General features: G+C 35.4%; 1 protein-coding gene across 3 annotated transcripts in view; it reads left to right on the plus strand.

Annotated features, from left to right (window-relative positions):
- Positions 1-22,842, plus strand: part of CYCH;1 (cyclin H;1) — a 76,564-nt gene extending 53,722 nt beyond the window's left edge. For 2 of the 3 annotated variants that reach the window (XM_089809422.1, XM_089809424.1), the window contains 6 exons: positions 7,662-7,739; positions 9,954-10,012; positions 10,126-10,210; positions 10,347-10,429; positions 10,567-10,638; positions 22,256-22,842. In XM_089809422.1, coding sequence (XP_089665548.1) covers positions 7,662-7,739; positions 9,954-10,012; positions 10,126-10,210; positions 10,347-10,429; positions 10,567-10,638; positions 22,256-22,259 — 381 coding nt within the window. In that variant the 3' untranslated portion in view covers positions 22,260-22,842. The remainder of the gene's footprint in view (positions 1-7,661; positions 7,740-9,953; positions 10,013-10,125; positions 10,211-10,346; positions 10,430-10,566; positions 10,639-22,255) is intronic. The other variant, XM_089809423.1, reaches the window with a different exon arrangement.
- Positions 22,843-27,222: the final 4,380 nt, after the last annotated feature.

Raw genomic sequence — 27,222 nt, forward strand, 5'->3', positions numbered from 1 at the left:
ACAGTTCTGATAATATCTACATTAGTATATATTGATATTGCATCAAAAGAGATTTAGTTTATCTTTATCAGAGATCCTACAAACCTTTACACTAGAGGCCCTGCCCAATCAATTGTTCGGACTCAAAAGTTGGAGCCATCGTCTGATTCTTATGTTGTAAGTGATGACTCATTGGCAGTGATTGAAGCTTTTTGCTATAACTACACAATGAGGAGTGCTCATAATTTTTATTTTGATCCACATGAGGAGGACTTGATAATGCATTGGTTTGTATTGGCTCTAGGACTCTACCATCCTTTGTGGGATGGTTATTTAAAATATTCGGTAGATGGAATCAATAGCTGCAAGTTGGTGGGAGACTACTTGTAGAGTCCGTACATCTATTGCAGTTTAGCAGAGGATTGATATCATGACTGTGATATAGACACCCTTGGGAATTCTTATCCTTGTAGCACATTTGGATTTCGCACCCATGGGGGATTGGTAGAGTGTAGAGGGAAATTTGGTGTAGCAGATGATTTCGGATATTCTTACCTCTTTATGATGGATGTATGTGAGCTTCATTTATACTGGATCTAGGTGTTGATAGGGTTGGTGCTGCTGGTTGGATGGGTCCTATTGAACAGGTTCATCATAGTTTGAGGGTGTTAAAATCGTAAGGATCAGATTTAATTATAATTTTGATGAATATACAATTATTTAATCGTATCACTAATATCTCAGTTTAACTTGAGAGTTTATTGCTTATATAAATCAAACAATGAAGATCAGGAAATCAAACATATATATTGCTTATAACGGTTGAGAGTTTGATTGGTTGAAAGCAGCTGTTGATTAGTAAATCAAACAACGAACAAGACTATGGTAAATGCAATGTGTTATTTGAATACCCATCAACAACAATACTTATATGAGGCAGTTTCAAGGGTGGGAGAGGGAGGCATGTCCATTCCGTGATGTGTCTCCCCTTTCAATGAAGTGATCACTGATGAACGCAAACCTTAAACACATGATTAAATGCAGTAAACCACTTGTGACTTATCGTTCTAAGACTTGGTAATTTGAATTAATTACTTTTGAAGATTTGACATTTAATAAATGTTATATATATATATATATATATAAAATTCCTATAGAAGTCAACTCATATAATTTTTTTATATATATAATATAACAATATTATATTTCACATATATTTACACTTTCTTGTTTATTGGACTAAACTATAACATTAACACTTTCTCTTAGTTAAGAAGGATAAACATATGAATAGATATTACACCAATGGTAATATTAGAAATGACAATTTTAAGAATATCTTTCATCAAAAGATATTCACCATATTGATAGAATCTATTGTGATATGTCTTAGACATCATAAGATGTCTATCACAATAGAAGGTCGTGGTTTACTTAAGCAACTTTATCCACCATGCAAATTATTATCTATCGTGATCTGCTTAGACATCATGAGATGTCCATCACAGTAGAAGGCCATGGTCTGTTTAAGGAACTTAATCCACCATGCAAATTATCATCTGTTGTGATCTGTTTGGACATCATAATATGTCCATCACAATAGAAGGCCATGGTCTATTTAAGGAACTTACACCATGCAAGTTCTCATCTATCACAATAGAAGATTAAGTTATTGAAAGATTGTCACCATTCAATAACTTTGACAAATACAAGTGATAATCATTTGGAAGGCGTCACTTCCTCATGCTGTATACAGGGTCCAAATAGTCATGAAATAACATAAATATTTTCATAAGTACAATAAACAAATGAGCTGAGACCCTTTCTCAATAATTACAATTTTATATCAAGTTTACCTTAGAAGTGATTTACCTTTATTTGCAAGAGGTTTGTTAAGGATGATAAAGAATAGTGAACTCCCTTTGAATCCAATATTTCACAAATTTTATGGATATTTTGAAGTTATTCAGAATGCAAATTTCTCGGAATCCAAGTTTTGATTAATGACTTCAATGACAGAAGCTTGATGTTTAAGTCTGTCAGGACTTTTTTTTGCAGTGTGCCCATATTTGTCGCATCTATAACATTGATCTTTGGAGTAGTCTCTTTGTTTCTTGAATGTCTGTTTACTATTTGAGCACTTGCCTTTTTTCTTTTTCAAATTTGTGGTGAGAATCTGAATGTCTCCTTATGTGGATTCCATGTCCATTCCTCTAAATATTAGATTACACCCTTCTTGAATGCAGTCAGCCTTTAGTTGATTGAATTTGGGTAGCTTAGAATGAGCACATATTTCCTTGTCCAAAGTGTTCCCTTGAAATAGGGAGTCCATATAATGTTACTATGGTTAACTCTTTACTATCATAGATGTGACCAATTTTAAAGAGTTGGTTCCTTAATTCTGTTATCCTCATAAAGTATGAGGTGATGGTCTCTTCTTTATTCATCTTTATATTAGCGAGTTGATTCTTTAGAGTAAGAAGACTACTGGTATTGTTGATCTCAAACATGTCTTCTAGGGCTTTCAACATATCATATGCAGAGTCTTAACTTTGTAATAATAGTAAGTAAATGATTTTTCACTCTGTTCACTAGTAACTCCATTGCTCTGGAAATCAGAAATAAGGGCTCTCTAGCAAATAACTCAAACTCAGGATTTATTATCAATTCCAACTTACATATCAGTGACATACATATTGCAAATATAATTCAGATTGAACCTGTTACAGGATGCATGATTGGCTGCAAACCCAGTCGCTCCCTTTAGCTTTCAACAACTCTGTTACAGACACTAGGTGGAGTGTTGCCGCCAATGACCAAGTCTCATGCAGATAAGAAGTCACGAGCTGCAACCAAGGCTATCCTGGCGTCAATCCCAAACAATACAAGGGGCCCAATATGTAGCAGATGAATGCCCAATTCAAGGCCAATGATAGTAATTTTTTTCCACCCTGAATGTTTTGAGATAGACGCCAAAATCCCTGCCACGATGGCACAAAAAACAGAACAACCCGCCTATGCAAATGCAGAGAACAGGTCTGACTATGCACAAGTATCTCTAATGCTGGACAGTCTACTCCAATCGCCGAGCTTATATGACTGATCGAACACCAAACTTTCACCCCTCTAAAATGCCATGATTTGGAACCTGTTGCTAGGAGCAACAGGCAGTTCAATTACCTGTAATTGCATATCAAATTGCCTCCATACCACCATGTCCAATGTCTAGTTATTTAGATGCACAGATTTGCAGGCAAACTGTAATCTTTTGTAAGGAAAATAACCAGGCTATTGCTCGACTTTCATACGCCGATTTCTGATACACAAATCCAGTGACTGCAATTCCACAATTGCAAATGAAAAATGTCTTTTTCTTCAGCAGAGTAATGTCCTCCAAGATACAACTCCAGAAATGGAAGATCACAATTTCAGAATTGTACCAATCTCAGAATTTAATTTCACAATACTTCAGCTGTGGAATAAATGCCCAACTCAGAATCAAACCCTTATAACTCAGCAAGGGAATTGATAATCAGAAAAACTCAGAAATCCACACACAACAAAAGCAAGTTAGACAATTGGATTCTTTTTCCTTCACAATGGGATCATATTTATAATCCACAAATTGCACTTAATTCTCCAAACATAATTCCACTTAAGAAGCTTCATCAACACAACATCATTTTATAATATATAATAATAAAGTACCATTATAATAATGAAACCTTAATAATTAATTTATAAAAATGAACCCATGTGATAAATAGCGCCATCCAATGTAGGTGATGTCCAACTGCTAGGGCCACCGACTGCACTGCCAAATATGGTAACTGCCCAAATTAGACTTACTAAAATTATTAAGTCCACAACTGAGACCCCCAAATCTCACCCTCAGCTCACGAGGGTCGCTATGATGAACTGACTCAATCAACTGTAGAGACTTGCCAAAAATGGGGACATTACAATGGTGGCTATTATAGGAGCCTTACTTCCACTCCCTTGTCTTTGGCATGCATAGGGTTGGGAAGAAGAGATTCAAAAGAAATATTGTTTTCTTGTTCTACAAAAAAAATGATTGTTTTGAGAAGTTTAAGAGATTAGAAAAGTTTGGATAGCTGCTGGCAGATACAGAAGAAGAATCTGGAAGAGAGGAGGCAAAGATCGCACAAGAATCTGAAGAAGGAAGAAATAAGCAGAAATCATACCATGTTCCATCCAAAAACTTTATATTTTTTCTAATTCAAATAAGAATGTAACTCAATTCTTTTGCAGTAGGCTACCAAAAGTAGTTTTTAGCAAAGAATTATAATCTCTGTCTTCAGCTCGGTATCTTGACTTTGCATGTACATTTTTCACTCTGAAATTCAGAGTCTTTTCAAGATAGTTGAATTTGTATAAATTGAGAACTTGGTTTTCCTTAATGTATGAATTCTTTCAAGGTCTGACAGGTGGTTTGGATTCTTTGGAACAAAATGACCAAGCATGTTTTTTTTGTGTTGAAAACTCTGAAGTAATTTGGAAAGTGTTGGATCTTTTGTTAATGTGCAACCTTAATGGCAACCCTATGGAAATTTAGAGAAATTGAAACCCAACTGTGCAAATGGCAGATACAACTTTTGTTTATTTGTTTTCCTTTAATATCATGTTCTTTGTAATGGTAAAGGATGCCAAATTAAACTTATACTTCTTTTACATTATGTCTTAATATTGTTGAAGATTTGTATTTAAGTAGTTGCTCCCCTCTTTATTAAATGAACTTCTAAAAATCTGTTCAAATGGGTTAAATTGAATTGGACTGATGTCCCTCTTTTGTTTAGAAATGTATCTTGTCTTGCTACCTACTGCGGATTTCAACTATAAGGGGTCTTTTTGATGAATTTCTTTATCTTATTTTAATGCAACTTTTCTGCCCTGAGGGAAATGAATCTTAGGTGACAGTATTGTGTCAATGAAGATTGCTTGTTTTCTTTTGTGTGCTGCAAAATTTATCAATCCTGAAGCTCTTTTATTATGCAATTTTCAGCTAAGATTGGTTCCCCAAGTAGCTCTCTCTCAAAATAAGTATTGATCTTTGTCACCTTTTTTTCTGGAAAGATCGTTTTGGGAGGTTAAGCGAAGGTTGATTTTATCAACAGCAAACCATTCAATTGAATCAAATCTTTGATTCTTTGTGCTAGCATGGAATTGTATTGCTAATCAGTTGGATCGGGGGTTTTAGTTGTTCAAGCTAGAGGCTCTTTTCTCACTCCAGTGATTAGGGATGTTCAGGATTGCTTTTCATTTGAGTCAGATTGGTACACTTACTGTTTATAGTGTCTTTTTTGGGAAAGTAAGGGTTTTATCTTTACTAGGGCACCTGAGCAGCTTGGTGACAGTGTTGAGATTCTGTATCATTGACTGGAGCAGTTAGTCAGAGACTTACTATTTATAGTAAGTCATTGTTGATGAGTGCTCTATTTGGCAGGGGCATCTGAGGTCATGTTATACATAGTGATTGACATGCTCGTCAGTTGGCTCAGTTTTGGAGACTTGCTATCATAGTAAGTCAATTATGCTCAAGTTGCTATTTTTAGTAGTACACTTGGACTTGGTATTGACAAAGTTCATCAGTTGACAAATTGGAATGGGTTATTGGCTCAAGCCCAAGGTATTAATTATTAATAAAGATTCCTTTATTAATAATTAATGGTTAAAGTTCTAATTTATATTTTTTATTTAAGTGGGGGCCAATTGGTACATTTAAGTGTGCATCATTAAATGTTTTTTGACTTTATTATTAAAAGATTTTTAAAAATGATTATTAAGTCAGACTATAAAGTGCATATGAGGGAGATATAAGTGAATGTTAAAATATACTTTATGTTATTTTGTTGTGCACCAAATCAAGGGAAATATAATTATATATTATATCTCAAATACATTAAAAGCAAGTGCAACAAAAACAAAATATTTTATAACTCATGAAAGGATTATTCAAGAAGCTACTAAGTGATTGAGTTTGAAAGTTATAAATGCATTCATTGCAAGGTGAAAATTATTCTAATGTGCATTGGATCTTGTGAAATTGTGAAAGGATTTGAGACAAGGGTTTCTGGGGAAAGAGTTTAAGAAATTGTGAATTTCTACAGCTGTTGTGCACTTTGAACTGGTGAAAGTATCTAGTGAAATTGTGCAAGCGTTGGTCTTAATTGAGAGACCAAGATTGGATGATAGTTGGAATAATTTGCAGATTAATTGTTTTCAATCATTAGAATGAAGAAATGAAGGCGGTGTTTAGTTGAAGGCAGACTGCAGCTAGTATACAAGTATGCAAGTGAAAGTAAAGGGCAAGCGCTGAGTTATTTGAGGGCCACGTGAGGGCAGAGAAAGTGGTGTTTGGGATTTATAAGGCATGTTTTGGTGATTTTGCACCTTTCTCTTACAATCCAGCCTTGGCGTCAATCCCATGATAACCGCGATACATTTTAGGGTATCCAACATTTCTAGTGTTTTAAGGTCGGCTGTAATTAATTTCTAGAATTCTGAATAATGCTATTCCGTGCATTGTGCTTGACTTAATGAATAGTCTCATGTCAGATTAGTGAACGAGAGATGTTAGAGATTAATGGCAAAGCAGTTAGTTTATGTCATGTATTATTAAATGCTAAGTAATTGCAAAATCATTCAATTACAAACCAAACAAACACATTTGCATTCAGAAATTAGAACCTAAGGTTTGCATGCAAAGGGTTTGTCAAAATGTCAAACATTTACTACTGAAGCAAATCCAGTGTTTGTTGAAAGTTAGAACTGGTAGGGGTTCTTACAGGCAGCACTTCTTGGTCTCCAATGTTGCATTTTTTTGGGGAAATGACTGCATCCTGGGATTATCTAGCTCACCCTCCTTATCCCCAGACTCTCCTAGACTAACATTCTTAGATTTGACATTGCTTCTCCAGTAGTGTTTGATGGTAACATCATTGGCTTTTCCAATATGTGTCAGAGCACAAACACCTGATGAGTTCAGCCTCTTGTGTTTGTTGTCAGCTTAGATCTTCCTCTGTGCCCACAGCTTTTCAGGGTCCTGCACAACTATTTGTACCTTTACTCATTTTGGGGTTACCTTTTTTATGTTTATCACTGTTTATCACCATTTGTCTATTCTTTAATTTTCTTGTATTCTTGTGTTGCTTACTCTTTTTCCCCAGTATTTTGCTATTGCAACCAGTTGTACCTTCTAGTCACTTTGACCTAATCTTGGTCATCATTTGTGGACATTAAATATTGTTTTCTTTCTGTTTTCCTGAGTTCTAGATTTTATGGTCATGGTATGGACCTTTTTTTGTCTTTAAATATAGTTATGATTCTTTGCCTCTTTCTCTTTTTAGACTGCAGATGTTATAGATATATATTTTTCTAGCAGACAGCCTCTCATACCTAAGCTTTGTTATTGTAAAATTCTTTGCATTATCAAGACTAATGTACTTTGTTCTTTTTCTGAAATGTTTATTTACTAATAGAACTTTATACATGTTAGATTGGATGTTTCTTGTTTACTTCAATCAGTAGCTGGTCTGTTTCCTGGTGTGCTCTGTAACGTTTCTTTTTAGTTAGCCAGGAACAAAATACTTCATTCCCAACTAATTTGTCAGCAGAAAGCATATTTTATTTTTTCTCAAGGAATAGTATACATATGTTTTCAGGAACTTAGAGAAGCTGCTAAATTCGATGTTGACAAGAACATGTTGACTGATGCACCTCTCATTTTCCCTCCAGGACAGGTAACTATATTCTTTACCTCTGGAATCACTCTGAAATTGAGGTCGTTTACATTGGGCTCTGAAACCAAATATATTCCTGTGGGACTTTGTGCTTCATAATCAGCTTCATTATATTACTTATGTTCACTTTCTTATGTTTTATGGTCATCCATTTATGCTCGAAAAAACTATTACATTTTGAAATGAAGCATATCATATGCATTATTATTGATCTTTACGTAATGGAGCTGATTATCGTTAAAGCTCTTTCTGTTAGATTTATTTGTATTCTTTCTTAGAAGAAAGCTTGACAAGATATGCACAGATTGAATTCAGATGTGCAGATAACTCTTGCAAGAATGAAGGAAAAGATATGAACTCAGTTATAAAATCAACCATTGTCAGTTATGAGTAGCTAAAGTAAAAGTTTTATAGTAAGCATTGCTGGTGGGGCGGTTTGAGAAGATGGACATATTTTAATTTTATAGTAGATATTAGCATACAAAGGACATAAACAGGTTATTTTTTGCAAAAGCAAATAGAAGTATGCTTACTCGTGTAGACAATCATCCGAGCTTGTATGGTGATTGAAATTCTGTGCATCGAGTGTAATGGATATATCCACCTTATATCAGTTATCTGTGGATTTCCAAGAAGAGCTTACTGAAACCTTGCTGTTAAGAAATTGACGGAGATAATTCAACATGCACATTGGCTAACTTAATTCCAGCACTTACAACCTATAAGCTGGGAACCATTATAGCTGTTCTAAATAACAAACATATAGGAAGATTGAATTCCTGTGTTGGATATATCTGCCTTACATTAAACCAGAATTAACGTTAAATTGATTCTCTTAGGGAAAGAGAACCAGCACAATTGCAGTCATCTAAAGTGGCTATGGGGACAACTCGAGGTAGGGGTCAATCTTCCCATTGCATAAGAAAATGGGGCGCATGCTCTAATATTACAGACCAAAATCCACTACTATGTAATAACATGTCCAAAGCTTGGAAAGTGGCCTATGAGTTTCACACAATCAACCAAGGTTCACTTCCCATCATCCTGGACTCCTATAAGTGGCGTTGAGGACACTGAGAGGGGCTGAACATGGTAATGCAAACCACACAGGACAGGCACACTAAAATTATAGATGTCAGCCCATCCCTGTTTACATTACAAGCTCTTCCCTAATTACCTTACATATTTGACTTTAGTTCACTGGGTGAAGGGTAAAGATGGAAAACCACCTTGATGGAGATTTTGGCTTGCATCTCACATTCATAATCACTGGATGTGCTCTTGTAAATCCATTAGAAGAAAGCATGAGTAGTAACTCACTGTTGTGTCTCATGGTTGAGGTATCCTACAACTCCCATTTACCATTAAAACTAAATGATCCTATTTGTTTTGGGAATGACTTTGAATATTTAATTTGCAGTTTTGCTGAATACATTGGTTATATGTTCCATGAGATATAAGTATTAAGAACAGATGTGCTACACTAGATTTCCACCCTTGTGTTATTGATTAACAATATACTGGACCTAAACTTTGGATCATAAGCATTTTCAGCCTATGCTAATGCCTTTTAGTAACAGGAAGAAAGCCTACAGTTTTAATTGTACTGTTTGAATCATTTATTCTTTTTGGGAAGTCATGATATAGATTACCACGCGTGATACCTAGCCTGAATTGTGCAGTGTGTTGCCTATGTTGTAACAAAGCTGTCATTTATTTTTTTCGGTATAAGCCTTTTTCCCTTCTAAAAGGCAATATTTATCTTCATCCTTCAGCTATTGTCTGTATTGTCAAGGATATGCCTGCAGGAATATGGAAATAGATCATGGTAGGTGCTTATTAACTGATCTAGATTTTTTGTGCTAGTTAATTTGTAACTACAAACTAGTACACTATTTACACAGCTTACCCTTTGAATTATGCTCAAGTATTCTGGAAATATTTTGTATTTACCAAACATGTATAGCCTAGGTATGTTTTCATCATTTGTTTTTCATGTAAGCTCATTGTTAGGTTTGATTTTAGGATTGATGCTCAGAGTTGGTTGTCCTTGAATTGAGAAGGTTAGAGGGATAGTTGTCAATTTTGTTTGAATATTTGTACAATGTATGCAATAGGGTGAAAATGTAAATTGTAGCAGCGAGGTTTCATTTATTCCTGTGTAGTTATTTTAATTTTAGGCCTTTTACTGATTGGGTAATTTGTGTTTTACAGCTAGCATTGGCTGCTTTACGGAGAGTTAATAAAGAATATGCAGCATTTGATTTTGACAGGTTTTCAATTGATTTTTGATTATACTATAAATTCTGATGGAAAATTGTAAATGTTTTGGATGTTTTCCAATTTCTATGCTTTTGACTACTGTTACCATTTTGTTTGTTTACAGGTATCTGAAGCGCATATGTAGCCAGCAGAAAAACACTTATACTGAACATGAGTTTATCAGTATTCTTAATGACATTGATGTTGTGGTATATTCTAGTGCTAGAGTAGCATCAAGTCTTTTGAGCTTCATGTGCCAAATCAGAAATTTATTTTATAACCTTAGGATTGGGAATTTGAGTCAGTTGTATTGTGCAGTTAAAAATCATAAGTTTTCCATCACAGGTAGGAAGGACTCCCATAGCAAAAGATATGAAACATGTTGACAGAAAGCTTAAGCATTGTCGGAATTCAGGGCTTCAGGATGAGTATGTTATTAACCTTCTTCTAATGGATTGAGATAGAAGAGAATTTTGGACATTAATTATGGTATAAATTGACAGGAATGCAGTGGTTGCATGTCTATTTTGACTAAGATCTTATGGGACATTTTTCACTGCTGCAGGAATAAGAAACGTGAGAAGAAAAAACACAAGTCAAAACGAGCTTCAAGTGATATGCAAGCAACAACTGTGTTGTATGTTCTTCCATCATATGCATTTGTTAATTTGAGAAATAGGTCCCTGATTTATTATAGCAGTTATTGAGAATCGAATCATACTGACCTCTTGTTATTCTTTTTACGCTTGTTATTACAGTAAGGATTGTCATGGTATTTTGTTTTGTCAATCAAAAACTGCCCTTTCTTTGTTAGAGTAGTTAGAAACATAAAATTTAAAATGTAATTGTATGGCCATTTTTTGAGTAGATTAACTAAAAACAAAGCCATGAGAGGAATGGACAATAAGTATGCAAGCTGCATGCCCATGCTATATCTTGTCGATTAAGAAGTTTATGCCAGGAAAGGCAACGAAGCTCTATCTTAAGTAGTCATCAGTTTTGTTTGGATATCCTTTGCTAATTCTCTGTCCAATCTAGTTTTGATCCTCTATCCTCTTCCCATGGTCGTGGGTTTCAAATTTCTATTGTCATACTGAAAAGGTTGGATTGAAGCAGCCTAAGCATATCAATTATTAAAAAATATTTTCTGAGCCTGTACATCTACATCTTGTTCGAAACAGTTTAAACTGGCTTTTAAGTGTATAGCTAGAGATCCTTTTTAAAAGTATTCAATTATCCTAATAGGTGTGTAGAATTACTTTAGGGAAAACATGCTTTCCAACTTATTTTTCAAGGGAAAACAAGGGTAGATGGGCTGAGTGTAAGCCATCAAGTTGTTTATTAAGCAGATCAACAAAGTGAAATTTTATGCATAAAAGCATCTATGACAAGAATTCTTAATAATTAATGCCAACCAATATTACCTCTTTAAAATGCTATGCACAACACGTGTGAATCATGAAGTCCACAAGTAAGATCCAATTATCCACCCTTAGTTATAGACTCTTCCTAGAGAAAGCTCCCAAAGGAATTTATATGTCAGCAATGTAGCTTTCTGAAGTATAGTATTGTTGGTCAAGTGAGGCCCATTTTTTGCATACGTTAATAGTAATTATTGTTGAACTCTTGGTAGAGAGTTTCAGAATGCATTTTAATATGATCCATATTGTAACATGTTTGTCAATACATCATAAGAGGACAAACTTAAACTGAAATTATTTAGTGTTGTATTCGATGATCAGAATTCATTCTTGGCTTTCCTTTAAATAGGCATAATACAGCCATCTGGAATAGTTAAATTGTTCAACAATTCTTACTGGTATTTTATTATGTAAACTAAAACTATAGGGATTATTTAATACACCAACATTACCCCCCTTGTTACATCAATCCGAACAAGAGTGGAAGTCGGAAGGGTTTTAAACCCAACCCTCCAGAGACTTTGATGAAGCGTCTTAACCAATCCTCCTTCCTTGCTCAAGAAACACCAAATTGATTGCACCTGTGGATCTCTTGACCACACTCGCTCAAGAAACACCAAACTGCCCGCATCGGTGAATCTCTAGACCACAGGACCTGCATAACATGAGTGTTCCCACCTCCCATGCACAATGAGACACATTCTCTCCGAAATTCCACGGTTCCTCTAAGTGTGTCTAATGCCTCCTCTAGTGCTATATATGAGACACCTTTCCTCCGAAAGTTCACATCTCCTCCGAATGTGTCTAATGCCTCCTTAAGTGCTATGAAAACAATCACCATCGATATACCTACACATGCGACTGTAGTATCCTCATTTTTAGCAGATTCCTGTAGTTGGCTTGGCCAGTTCATCATCACGACCCTTGTGAGCTGACACTGGGATTTGAGGGTCTCAGTTGTGGAGTTATTAGGCTTTCCTACAGCCTATGGTGAGTTTTGGTTAAGTTTTTAGGAACCTACTGTTTATAGTAAGTCAATAGTTGGTTCCAATGAGCTGAGAGTTGAGTTAGAGGAGTTGACTGATGCTCTCAGTTTGTATTTCGAGCTTTTGGTTTGGTCTTCAAAAATCTTGGAGGGATTGTCTATTTATAGTAAGTCACCCCCGTCAGGTTCATTCATCGTTTTTCTTCATCAAGATCACTCTGGTGTTGTCAGATTTTGATTTTGATGCTTCTTTAGTCATTTTCACAAAATGAGTGAATTATTATTATTATTCATCTAAATATGCCAAAGTTGTTATTTTTGCTGCTATTGTACTTTGGCTACCTCAGTGTTATAGATTGTTGGAACCGGGTTGGAAAGTTTTAAATCTTGGCCACAAGAAATGGTGGCCTTGTGTGTGATAATGTTATGATATGGTTGAAAAGGTTGTTTTTGGGAGACGAGAAATTGATAAATTATATCATATGGCACGTTATAAAATGATGTGTTGAGGAAGCTTCTTAAGTGAACTTGTATTTGGGAAACTCTATGCTAATGGTGGTTATAAATATGAGCTCATTTTGATGGAAAAGCATCCGATGAATTATTTTCTTTGTTGTCTTTGTGATTTGAGTTTGTTTCAATTTTCTTACTAAGGTAAAAGGGTTTGTAATGTACAACTGAAGTATTCTAGATTCAATTGTGGCGATTATTTGAAGGTTGCATTGCAAATTGTTGCTGAAGTATAACGATTTGCCATCACTCTAACTGTTTCCTACTGTGCCTAAGGAATGATTTAATTTTAGAAGATTGAGTGGTTAGTGGAGATCATTGGCGGTTGTGTGATTGTGAGCACCTGTGATTTGTTGAAGGGAAATTAGTACGCAGGGATTTGCAGACCGTGTTCTTAACCTGTGGCAGCGTTTGGACTTAATACTTAGCTTTGTTCATTATTAAGTGTCTGCGATTCATCTAATGGGGGCTGCGGTTGACTTATAACAGGCAACGTTGGGAATTACGGAGCCCATTGTTGTGTTTTGAGGCCTGCGTTCACTTTTTCCAGGCCTGCAATTTAATGATCAGGACCTGTGTTGACCATAGAAGCCCATGGATGTAAGAAGAGGACCTGCATTTTCTTAATGCAGGCCTGTGTTTGGATTTTCAGAGGGTCTGTGATCAGATTTGGGTGGCAGTATATGTTCTTGACTACCTACGTGACATTAGAGGAATTGTTCTGCACAATAATCAGGTTCCTCTTGTAAATGTTAATTGAATCTTTGTAATTCAGTGGTCATTTGGCTGTGTAAGAATTTTCCTAAGGCAATAATGCAATGCCAAGATTTAGAAGAACAAGTGATAGCACAAGAGAGATAAGAGATGATCAAATGATAATCTCAATAATGACCAAATGATAATGGATTTTAGATCAGATGAATACATCATAGAAGTGCCTTGTATATAAAGGCAATCAAGATGACTAGGAGTCATGCAATTGATAAGCATCACAACTGAGCACATGTCCACCAAGGGTGGATTATCCTCCATTGTGCATGAAAGTGCGTGAAAAAAAGAAAGGATAAGAATACAAAGGTATGTTCCATAAATAGATGTAGTAGACAACATGTGCTCAATTGGAGTGCAAATTATTGTGTTGTCTGTATGACAACTCATATAAATATGCAAACTCCTAGGTGCCTACATGACAATTAATATGAATATGCATTAACCTAAGTAATAAGTAAACTTAGTAAAGTTTAAATAGTAAATACTTATTTACATTGAATTCCCTCCCTTAAGTGCAACTTAGGGGAATGCACTTAAGCTCACAAAAGATAGATAATAATGCAAGAGGGGTTCCTACTATTAGACGATGTTAGGTACCCATGTACAAACTACAAGTGCAAAATAGATGCAATACATTCTCTCTTAAAGCGGAGAAAGAGGGAAAACCACATGAGAAATCCCCTCCAAAAGGAGAGATAAGCACTATAAGAGAAAATGAGAGAGAAGAAGACCTCATGTGAGGAAAAGATCCCCCATAGGAGAGAAGAAGAGGAACAGAGACCAAGTACCCCCCCACCTCAATGTAGAATGTACACCTATGGTAGATGTTCTAGGCACAATACAGAAACTACACCATGTGTGTAGAACAACATTCCTTCCCTTAGGAAGAAACAAAACCAAAGGTATTCCAATAAAGCCTTCCGTATTTGTAGGAAGAAACCTTAAAATGTATGGAATCTCTGAAACTTGCTTAAGTGTCCCCATGTCAATACTAAAAAGTGCCTCCAAATAATGTGCACTATGCTACTTTGCTGAAAAAGACAAATCAGGATCAACTGAGGATGAATGTAGAACATGTATCAAAGACTCAAGTGTCTCCTCCGAAGAGAAAGTGACCTCCTCCAATTGTTGTATTAAAGTATCCACCATCATATCAACCTGGAAAGAATGATCAAGTGGAGAATGAAGATGAGGGTCAGAGTGTTTCCTTGCAACAACTGAAGAAGGATCATCTTCACCAAAGAGAAGATGAATGTCATCAAAAGTGTCTCCCAATTCTACAATATAGGACCCCACAAACAAACCTACAATGTCTGTCAAGTAGTCATCCCATAGAATTGAGTTTGGAAGACACTGAATATCCTCCTGCATTGAATCACTTGAATCCATGGCTATGTAAATACAAGCATCGTCAAGAGCAGCAATAGATCCAATAGGAGGATAAATGAAAGGCTCAAGAACTTGATCACATGTGAGCATACCCAAGTTCAAGTAACCAAAGTTCCCAAAAACTGAATCATCATTGCAAGTGTGATCAAAATCTGTTGAAGAATCAATGTCATCATCATGAGCAATATCTGAGAAGTTAAATAGCCGAGATGCATGATCAACCACCCTTGTAGCAATGATCTCTCTAGTCTCCAAGTTTCCAATAATGTAATGTCCCCACTTTAGTAGTCAACCAAGTGTGTGTGCATTAGCCTAGTTCTACATGGTCCCGAGGGCTAACAAAGTGTTTAAAGGGATCTTAGAGTGTTTTGGCCTAGTCATCTCCAGTTTGGGCCAAAATGGAGTTGATTTACTTTGTTTTAGGCATACTTGCTATTTTTAGTAAGTTAGCAGGACACAGGGGATGCTAGTTTTGGTGATTGAATTTGATACTCTACGGCGAGAGCTTTCCGACAAGCTATCACTCGTACCATTCAGAGTCTGATAGCTAATATATTTTTATGCCTGAAGTATTATTAAAGTAACAATTAATTTAGTCGTAAAATATTGAAGTATTACTTTAATATTAAATTTTATGGGAATGTGTGCAAATCAAAAGGGGCGCCTAAGGGAGACATAAGTGATTATTGTAATATGTTTTATATTGCACATCTTTTATCCCACATTGCTCATGTGAGTGGAATGGACCCTTGGAGAAAGAATAAAAGGGAGTATTAGTGGCTTCATTTGGCAGGTTGAGTATGAGAAGAAAATTGATGTGGGAGTTGCAGATCCGTTCTTGGCATTAGAGGTCATCTATCCTCTCTTGTGACATTCTAGACGTCATTTTCATTAATAGGCAGATTGGGCGCATTTTCAGCTACAGGCAGATTGGGTGTTTCCTCATATCATTCTCACTTCTTGTCCCATGCTTATGCCATTGTGAAGGGATGATTTTATGAGGGTCTTGGACTGATTGAAGGCAGATTTTACTGTAGCAGCACTGTAGCGCGGCACTATTCATATTACTGTAGTAGCAAGATGGGAAGTCATTATTGGAAAATTATGTTATAATGCTGGAGTAATTAGTGAGTTGAAAAAGTCTGCTATGTATTTGATTTTATTAGTTGAAAATTAATATTATTTCAGTAGTAGTTCAATCTTCAGTTTGCATATTATTATAAATTCCTTCTTGTTCATGTTATGTGGTTTCAAATCTATGCAAAGACAAAAACAAACAAACATTTTATTTCTGAAGCCATAAAGGGGTTTAAACATTTAACGGAGAAATTAAGTGTTGGATGCAAATTATTTGACCAAATTCCTATCAGCAGTTGGTTCAATTTTTGGGCAATTCTAGGGTGTCCATTACAGTGGTATTTATTTGACTAAATTCCTATTAGTAGTTGGTTCAGTTTTTGGGCAATTCTAGGGTGTCCATTACAAATAAACATTGAATTAGGTGTGAATTCCACAGTCCTTGTATTCCCATGAGTGAGGTGACATATGGAAAGAAGATTATGACTTAGGTGAGGTACACAAAACAAATGTTTGAAGTATCCCTCCTTTTTATCAATAGTGCCTTTCCTAATAACATTGATGTAAGTATGATTGCCCATCAAGATAGGTGGAGTATGACAAGGATCAAATGATGAAACATAGATTGTGAAGTTGCCATATGATGAGAAACCCCTGAATCTAGAAGCCATCTCCTTGAATCATGACTTGAAGTAGCAACTAACACTTAATCTTTGCCCATGTGATCCCTTCCTTTATCAAAATCTACATGTGAAGAAGAGGACGAAGTAGTCATTCTTCCAGGTAGACTTATTTTATTCTTCTTGAGAAGATTCTCTAGTTCATCAATTTCTTTTAGCAATATTGTTCTTCATGTCCATTCTTCTTGCACAAGTTTTATTTCCTTCTTGTTGAAGTTTTGCCCCTTATTATTGTTGGAAGAAGCTTTGCCTTGTGGTGAGGAAGATGGTTGTGTGGAAGGTAGATTGTTGTGTCTCATCTTGTGGCTTAGCCTTCCATTGCTTTTGCTTCTTGTTGGAATTCTTACTCCTTTGCTCTCCTTGATTTCCTTGATTGCCTTTATTAGCCACCAAAGCCTTGGACTTAGAAGATTGGAGAAATCCCACACACCAACTTTTCTTGTTCTAAGACCAACATTCTTGTAAATGACTTAAATGAAGGCTTAGTGAAGGCAACACCCATTGTCAACTAGTGTGTATTATAACTTGAAACAAAGGCAACATCCTCAGGAGGAAGATGTGTCATGATGTATGTGATCAACTTTGCATCCTTAATGGGTTCACCACAATCCTTAAGCTGTGCCCTATAGACTTCTACTTGAGCAAGATACTCTTGTATGGTGTCAAAGTTTCTAGGCTCTAAATTGGAGAAGGCTATTCTCAATATGTAGGTCCTTTCTTCATCTACTTTCCCATACAAGGATTCTAATTTATGCCAAGCTTCTTTTGCATTCTTAATGTTTGTGATGTGATATTTGACAAGATCTAAGACATGTTGGAACAAGGTTCCCAAAGCCCTATCTTGCTTTTGAAGCCAATCATTTTGAGTTTGAATTTCAACACCATCAACAGGTTTTATTGCAGTTCCATTTACATGGATAAGAAACCCAATCCCATCAATTTTTTTTCCATATTTACTTTCCGAGTAGTATAGTGTAAGATGTCAAATTTGCAAAACCCATAATGCAAATGAAAGAGCACAATATCAAAAGAGACAGAAGAACAGAAGACACTCCCCCCCAACTCAATCAAGGAATCGCCCCCGCCAAAAAGATGATTTGGCACTTTATATGTAGTGCGTGTACAATAACCACTTACCAATTTTGGGCAAAGGTGAACTTTTGATTTTGATGTTTACAACTACCTTTTTGCGGCCAAAGTAGACACTAATCAAAATAACTCATAATCAAACCAAATTTGATGCTTTACAATGATCATACAAGACCAAAAAAGACCAATTTCTGAAATTGATATTTCGCCCAAACAAGGCTACGATATTATTGTAGATCTGGAAAGTAGACAAATATATTCACTTTAAAAAAAAGGGAACTTGAAAATGTTTCTGGATGAGCTCAAACAAAGCGTTTGAAGTTCCAAATTGTAGGATTACTTAGCTATAGTCATCAAAAAATGGAATTTTTGCAAAATCTATAAGCAAAAACCAAAAAATAACAGCACCACTAAAAATTCAAGAAATTTTAGTGCAAATCAAAAAAATATTGCACCCGATTTGGAGCCCGAATGAGTGAGATATGACCTCTCAAAGGCCGAAATCAGAATTGCATATGGAGAGGGGTTTGGAATTTTCACACCTGTTGATGCCAGCACAAATAGGTTGATAAATTTGATAGTTTGGGTCCCATCAAGGCAAAAACTAAAAATCCCTCATTTGACTGTGAGATAGGTGTAAAATTTCACACCACAGATTTACATAAAAAATTACCAAATGACCGATTGTTTGGTTTTTCATTGACGTGGCTAGGCGATGAGATGTGCATGCTGAAGGAAACACTGATGTCAATGTATAATTAAAGATTGCCAATAGGAGTTAATCTTGGAAGGAGTAGCCCGCTCGTAAAGATGGGTGCTTGGAGTGTGCCAAATGATGCCAAACTAGACCACGTGATCTCCTTGGTGTTGCCGTAGATCGAAGTGGTGGATCTCGAGGCAATGGCCTATGCAAAATTTGCGAGTTGAATAAGGAGTCATTGAGCTTGGGCTCAGGCTCAAATTCTATGAGTTGTGGGGGGGATATCTCCAATGTTGTTGTCGCAGATCATGAGTCGTCGAGCTTGGGCTCAGGTACGACTCCCATTTGTGGATCAGACTTGGGTTGGAGTCTTCGTGCATGGTGAGTAGTCACAGTGAGTGTGGAAGTTATGATTTGGCTCGAGAGGGAATGCCTCACAGAGACCAAATTTGCTGAGGGCTGTGTGAACTTAGTCCCACATCCACTAGCCTACGATACCGCCAATTTGTAGATTTGTTGTCTGCGTTGGATGGGTTACCGAGTTTGATTTGCAAAAAATAATTTGCCTTAAATTTGACTTTTTCTCAACATAGGCAAATTTATAGACAAAATTTGTTCCAACAACTACCCGGATGCAATGGCGAGGTCCTTCTTTTCTCAAGATGCTCCCACAAGAATGCTGATCCCAGATCTGAATCACGGCCCTCCAAGATGTGAGACAATGAAGCTCTCCAATGACTAGCAAATGTACGCTCCTATGGCTTTGATAACATGTGAGAATTTGCCTAAGGAAATAATGCAATGTCAAGATCTAGAAGCACGTGATAACACAAGAGAGACAAGAGACGATCAAATGAGAATCTCAATAATGACCAAATGATAATAGATTTTAGATCAGATGAATACATCATAGAAGTGCCTTGTATATAAAGACAATCAAGATGGCTAGGAGTCATGCAAGTGATAAGCATCGCAACTAAGCACATGTCCACCAAAGATGGATTATCCTACATTGTGCATGAAAATGCGTGAAGCAATGGAAGGATAAGAATACAAAGGTGTATCTCATAAAGAGAAGTAGTAGACAACGTGCTCAATTGGAGTGCAAATTACTGTGTTGTCTACATGACAACTCATATGAATATGCAGACTCCTAGGTGTCTACATGACAACTAATATGAATATACATTAATCTAAGTAAACTTAAGTAAAGTTCAAATAGTAAATACTTATTTACACCAACAGGCTGAAACTAACAATACCAATTTCCAGCATTAATAATTTTGTAAGCAGTTAGAATTGCCAGCAAGAAATACATTGTATTAGTCTCCAAAATTAGTGTGTGATTAGAATTCTGAATTTATTTGGCATTTTTCTAGCAAAGCCAACAACGTGCAAATCTTCCGTTGCAATCGAAATTGGTTTGGCCATAGCTATTTAGTAAATTGCTTTATCTTTTAAATTATTTTTGAGTTTGGAAACTTGGAGTTAAGGTAATTTGGAATCAACAACATTTGAAGAACATTTTCACTGATGTTAGTACAGCTTGCCAAGTGTTTGACAAAATATCAAACAACTACATCGCATAGAATTTGGTGTGTCTAAGCTAATAATTGAACAAGGTTTATTACAAAGACTACATTTCCTTTGGAAGTCCACATCTCCTCTGAGTGTGTCTAATGCCTCCTTAAGTGCTTGACAAATATAATTCAAATCTTGTCCCTCCTCACTCCTTGAGGGACAATCATTATGCCAAGTCCCTTCTTCTCTTCAGGGACACAAATATATCAAGTTTCCTCTTTTCTTTAGGGACAAATCTGCCAAGTTCCTGGTTTTCAGGGACAAATAAATTGCTTCAATTGCAGTGCATCATCCCTAAGTGAGAAGCTAGCTTGGGATGACAAAACACGTCTTGCCTCCTGCCTCCTATAAGACCTATTACTATCTATTCATTTAATGGCTCACATGAGTCTCTGAAAATTTCAAAATACTACCATGTATAATAAAGATGGTGTACAAGCAAGATTCGACATGTGTGTATCCATTTCTGGAGGATGAGAATGTCAACATCAATCAATGATAGAACCACATCACAATAAATCTTAATACTTCCAAAACGCACATTTCTCATCACTTGAATGCATGAAATAGAATTATAAACCTCAACCAAAATGCATGCCTTATAAACTCCACCTCTTTGAATCACTAACCAATTTTAACACTGCAATCTTTTCCAAAAGAAACTATCTCAAATATAGGCCAACGTGCTTAATAGTAAATGGAGAAACTGTTACCTTCATGTAGATTCTATGATGCATATTCATGCCTAAATCAATTGAGGCCTTCCAGAAAAAACAAAGGAAACTCCCAACTTATTATAATGGAACACCGAAGTATTGTGCCCGAAGAAAGCTATTGCCTTTCAGAGCACAAGATATTGTGCCTAGGGAATTGCTCATCTAAAACCTTATCTAGTTTTGAGCCTGCGGCCCCCATTTTGCTACTGCTATCAATGCCACTATTTTATTTGGTGGGTAGGCTTCAACAACACTTTCAATTAAGTATCTATACTTTAAATTAAGTATCTATATCAACTAACTGATTTAACTCTCAAACGTACAGCTTGACGGGCCATTTTATCAGATCAGGATACTGTTTCTACCCAATTGCAGCCTCAAAATTTTGCCTTGGCATTTTCAGGCTTGTATCGATTCTACAGCTTCCATCACTGGTTCCTTGTACGTTATGTAACCCTCAATTGTGTCTCTTCCTGCTAAAAAGACCCAAACCAATCCACAGACACTTTTCGGTTCCCACTCTACATTGCACAATGCTTGCACTCTGATACCAAAATAAAAGAAAAAACTTGAACTGAAATTATTTAATGTTGTATTCGATGATGAAAATTCATTCTTGGCTTGCCTTTAGATAGGCATAATACAATTGTTTAGAACTGTTAGACGGTTCCACAACTGTTACTGTTATTTTATTATGTAAACTAAAAATATAAGGATTATGTAATTCACCAACATGTCAATAGCTTTCATTTGATCATATGCTCTTTGAGCTTCTATTATTTTCTTCCATTCCTAAATGTCCAACCTTGTTCAAACTATTCCTCTTTCCATCATTGTAATTCTTGTTGCTGGCTGTTTCTTGGTCTCAGTCCCTTGGACCATTTTAGTGGTCTCTAGTTGGACATTAATAAATTATTTTATTTTTCACATGTTTAATTTGTTTATATAGTGCTTTTTCCACGAGTGATCTCCGTCTTCATTATAAAAGACAGGAAGCAGTGTAAGACATTGGCCTAGAATTTAGAACTCAACATCCTTCAGTTTTCTACTATTTGACATGGAATGCCAACATCAGTTTTATAATAAATAATATGATTTTTTTTCAGGTCATTAATATGTATAATTTCATCTAAGATTCTTTATTTGTATTTTCTTATCAATAAGTTTTTTCCTTGTGCCATTTACTTCCTTTTCAACAACTATTTTTTATTATTCTGAGGTACCTATTTATTTTAGGGTTTTATATTCTAAAGACATTGGTTTAGCATTTAGAACATGTATTTTGATTTTAATTGTTTGCTAAGTTTTTAAGTAATTTTTTTGTTTTTTTTCCAGGTGATAAACAATTTTTGAGGATCCTTGGAGTATAATTTTGTTGGGTGCATGTGAGGAACTTATCTCTTAATTGCTTCAATTCAATTGGGCATCTGTGATGGTTTATCGCTTTGATAGCCTTGAATGAGTGTAATGACTTGAACTCGAGGAATATAACTGTTTTCTACAGCTCAACACTCCAGGCAAGGGGCATTGCATCATTTGAAATGGTGGTTATTTTTTAGCGAATGCAACTGCTATACATGTAAGTTTCTTGTTTAATATGAGAGGAGTTCTTTGCCTACAAAATATTAGTGGATGTACATACATTTGAGAAGTGTACAATTACATTATAGAATTCAATTAGTTTTTATCTTGGGGTCACCATGAAAGATAGAAACCTTACCCTTGTGAAGTTTTATATTACTCTCACCTCTTAGTGGGGACACCTTATTTAAGGATTAGAATTCCCTTGCATAGTTATTAATTTTCTGCAAGAGGGGAAGTGTAAATGGGTCAAGATAAAACAGGAGGTTACAAACTTAGGTAGGTAAAATGCCTCTTGCTTTAAGTGGTTATAGAAGTTTGTCTCAATTGATTCCTTTTCATTGGTAACTTGTCACTTGATTTCTCATATATTGGTTGTTCATGGCATGACAAAAATGAACTTATCACGGATTGAGTTGTCACCACCTTACACACAAAAGTATACATATCTATGAATATATGCTAATGTATGTAGTCTCTGTATGCATATGATATGGATTTGGAAGACCAAGGTGACCAAATTTATGTATCACTGTGTATGAGCTGTCTTGTTTTGATCAAAGTTTGGCAGGCCAAATTGAGGGACTTATATCTTTGTCCCCAAAGGAATTTGAGCACAACACTTCAAATGCTCAAACATGGTAGCCTGCCTCTACACTACACTTGTTTGTGCACATTAAATTAGAGCCATAGAACGATCAAGAGCATACTCTTGGAAAAACTGTCATTTCTGGTCGATAATCTAATTTTTATTCAGAATTTTGTGCAAAGAAATATGTTGTGATAAATTTAAGGGGAAATTTATATCTAGAACCTTCAAATGTTCTTAAGTTATAGACATGCAAGAGTTATGCAATAGCCTTGACCCAAACTCTGTTTGGAATTTGTATGTAGCCTCTGTATGCATATGATATGGATTTGGAAGACCAAGGTGACCAAATTTATGTATCACTTGTATATGAGCTATCTTATTTCGATCAAAGTTTGGGAGGCCAAATTGAGGGACTTATATCTTTGTCCCCAAAGGAATTTGAGCACAACACTTCAAATGCTCAAACATGGTAACCTGCCTCTACACTACACTTGTTTGTGCACATTAAATTAGAGCCATAGAATGATCAAGAGCATACTCTTGGAAAAATTGTCATTTCTGGTTGATAATCTAATTTTTATTCAGAATGTTGTGCAAAGAAATATGTTGTGATAAACTTAAGGGGAAATTTATATCTAGAACCTTCAAATGTTCTTAAGTTATAGACACACGAGTTATGCAATAGCCTTGACCCAAACTCTGTTTGGAATTTGTATTAGTGTTCATATAGGTTTCAATAATAATGTGTAAATGAAGGTGGTAAACTGAGTCATGTACTTATAAGAGTGTTAGGAATATTACATTATTTATTAGGTTTGTTAGCATGTTTATGGTTTGCACAAGATTTTAATTATGTGAGTTGTTAAAACAGCTCAAATATTTAGGAGTTGTTAAAGAGGTTTGTAATAATATAGAATATATAATTCATATAGATATGTAGTCCCTTGCTGAATGAAATATAAAAATATATTATTCTGTAAACTCCCTTTTAATCTCTCATGTAATTGCTGGTATAGTATTGGAGTACTCATGATTCACAAAGAAGCTGTTAGTGAAGAAAAGTGGTTTTGTGGTTTGTTTTTAATGATGTTTTACATATATCAATCTAAGTCTTAGTAAGAGTAGGATATTTCCTGTCTGTTAATTACAACATTGCACGGGGATGAGGGTTTTGGGGTACTTGGGTACGGGTACGGGTATGGGTACATGTACGGCTATTTTTCATAATAGGGGATGGAGGTACTTGGGTATGTCAAACTTTATTAAAAAATTATACTCTTATATTTATAGGAAATCTGAAATTACAAGTCATGACAATGGTTTTTCAAAACAAGAACAATGATAAAGTTTGCAAATGTAATGTATTGTTTTCAGTTTCAGATTTTCTATATTTTTGAAATAATAATATATGATAAATGCTTAGATGCATAACAAAGAAGGCATACTTTAAACATGAACAAGAAGATCCTAAATCATATGACAATGACATATTGTAAATGATAAACTTCTGACTTGAATACTGATAAAGTTTTTAATTAATGAGTATCAAAGTTTCAAACTAATTAGGTATTTAATTAAGCTTGACAAACAACAAGCTAATATGAAAACAAAAAATTGAATTTTTTTTTTCAAAAACTTTAATCAAGGTCCTTAGCTATGATGCTCTCCACTGAGTACTCGGTACTTGGGATACATGTACCTGGTACTTGCACTAGTACATTTTGACTCATGATCAAATTTTTGACAAATTGTTTTGTTGCTTTTTTTGTCGTTGAAACTTCGACCTTTTTTTGCTTTGGTCGAAATTTTGACAAAATTGCCGATGATTGCTACATGCTATAGTGATAAGCCTCCTCTATTGCTCAATGAAAACACTTATCACCATGACTTCTAGCGATATCTTGTCCTTTTCAATAGAAGAGTTTGCTATATTTTATAGCGATATCTCCTCCTTTTCGATCATCGAAAACACTCATCGCCATGACTTATAATGATATCTCCTCCATTTTGATAGAAGAGTTCACTATATTCTATAGCGATATCTCCTCCTTTTTGATCATCAAAAACACTCATCGCCATAACTTATAGCGATATCTCCTTTTTCAATAGAAGAGTTCGCTATATTCTATAGCGATATCTCCTTTTGGATCCCCAAAAAATTCATCGCCATGACTTAAAGCGATACAACAGCTCTACCACTCATCACTGTAATGATTATATTTGTTTTCCATTTGTCGATGATCGCTATATGTTATAGCGATAAGCCTCTTTTATCTCTCATCGCTATATTGTTTTTGCAGTTTCTTCGCATAGCGATAAAAGGGATTGCTATATGTCATAGCAATATACTTTCCTCACCACTCATCACTATGTCAAGATTAGGCCTTCTCCATCTAGCAATAGAAGAGTTTGCTATATTTTATAGTGAGATAGTACCCAAAATCTCTTTTATCGCTCATCGCTAAATTGTTTCTGTAGTTTCTTCGTATAGCGAAAAAAGGGATCGCTATATGTCATAGCAATATACTTTCCTCACTGCTCATCGCTATGTCAAGATCACGCCTTCTCCGTATAGCGATAGAAGAGTTCGCTATATTCTATAGTGATATAGTACCCAAAATCTCTTTTGACCATACTGCGTTCGCTATAGTGTATCCCGACTCATGAAGTCTAATTGTTGTAACTATAGCGATATATGAAACATCGAACGGAGAAACAACATTCTATCGATTGAGGTTTTCGATGCGCCTGTGCGAAATAAATCTCATTAACGGTTAAACGAAATGTCAAATGACGGATTCCAATGCTTATTTGATGGTTTGAGTGAGGCGAGGCGTGGAAGAAATATACAGAGAAGTCAAGGCAGGGTTTCACAACATCCACTGAATGTTTGGTGGAATTAGTGTGGCCAGTGCTTACACAATTTTTAACCACAACGTCTAGGTGAGTTACACTATCCACCCCTAAAGATATAACAATAAAGCTAAACCCAACGTTTTGTATGAACCCAACAACATTTTGTCGAATGAGGGTTACAATGTTCGTGCCTTCAACACTTTAGTTAATGTGACCTGTACAACAGAACAAAACGTGACCTGTACAAGGCAGCGACGATGCGAAACACAGCTACTCATGCTTTCACCAGTTCACTTAATGTTATCAAGCAAGAGTCTATCGAAACATATTGAGGAAGAAATCATAAAATCGAGAGTGCAGACTTGGGCGTGGATAATATCATCTATTACCTTCCTCTATCAACATATAACATGTTCATTAATAAATTCTAGTGTAAAGGATTTCAAATTTGAAAAAAACCAAGGGTGAACTAGCAAATTTCTATAACCAGTTATATAATTTTATATAACCTTTAGAAATTATTGGTTGCTCGCAACCTTGGATCCTTTTAGATCTTTTGGATTGAGGACATAATTTAAGTTATTCTACAAGGGACATTACATCAGATTCATGCTACCAATTTCTTTATGCATGTGAGGATGATCAGACTTAAATCATAGGAACAAAACTATGAGAAGTATCCTGCCATACCCAAGTTATTCAATGCGTTCTTCACTATAATGCAGACTAGACCCTAATACTCTATGATGCCTCTTCACTTGTTGCTGTCAGTAGTTTCTCTATCGCTATCTTTTTCTGACATGATTCCTAAATAACATGATTGGTGTATACATTGACTTGTCTAGCTTTTATACAAAGTTGTTGATCTAAAAGCAATTAATATCATATTGTTGCAGGAAAAGGAAACTAAAGAAAAAAAGGAATGTCTTAGTATAGATCCACATTTATAATTTATATTAATAATATAAGGGATACAGTGCATATAGAGAGCCATGCATATAGTTTTAGCTTTTAACTAGACACTGAATTCCCAATAGACTGAATGCTTGTAGTATTCTTGAGAATAATAAGATAGCTACAATTTATATTAAGTAGTTATCTCAAGAGTTCAAGTATATTTGTATTGCATCAATAATCATTAATAAAAAAAGATATGCTTACAAGCATTGGACTCCATGGGTATCTTCATATACCCAACAAAGATATTATAAAAGTTTAATAGAACTCTAGGTAAAGTGTTTACGGTTATCGCATGTACATGCACTTCGTAGAA

The sequence above is a fragment of the Cupressus sempervirens genome, chromosome 11, assembly GCF_028749045.1.
Source record: "Cupressus sempervirens isolate cs-2001-9-10 chromosome 11, ASM2874904v1, whole genome shotgun sequence".
In the NCBI taxonomy this organism is placed as follows: domain Eukaryota; kingdom Viridiplantae; phylum Streptophyta; class Pinopsida; order Cupressales; family Cupressaceae; genus Cupressus; species Cupressus sempervirens.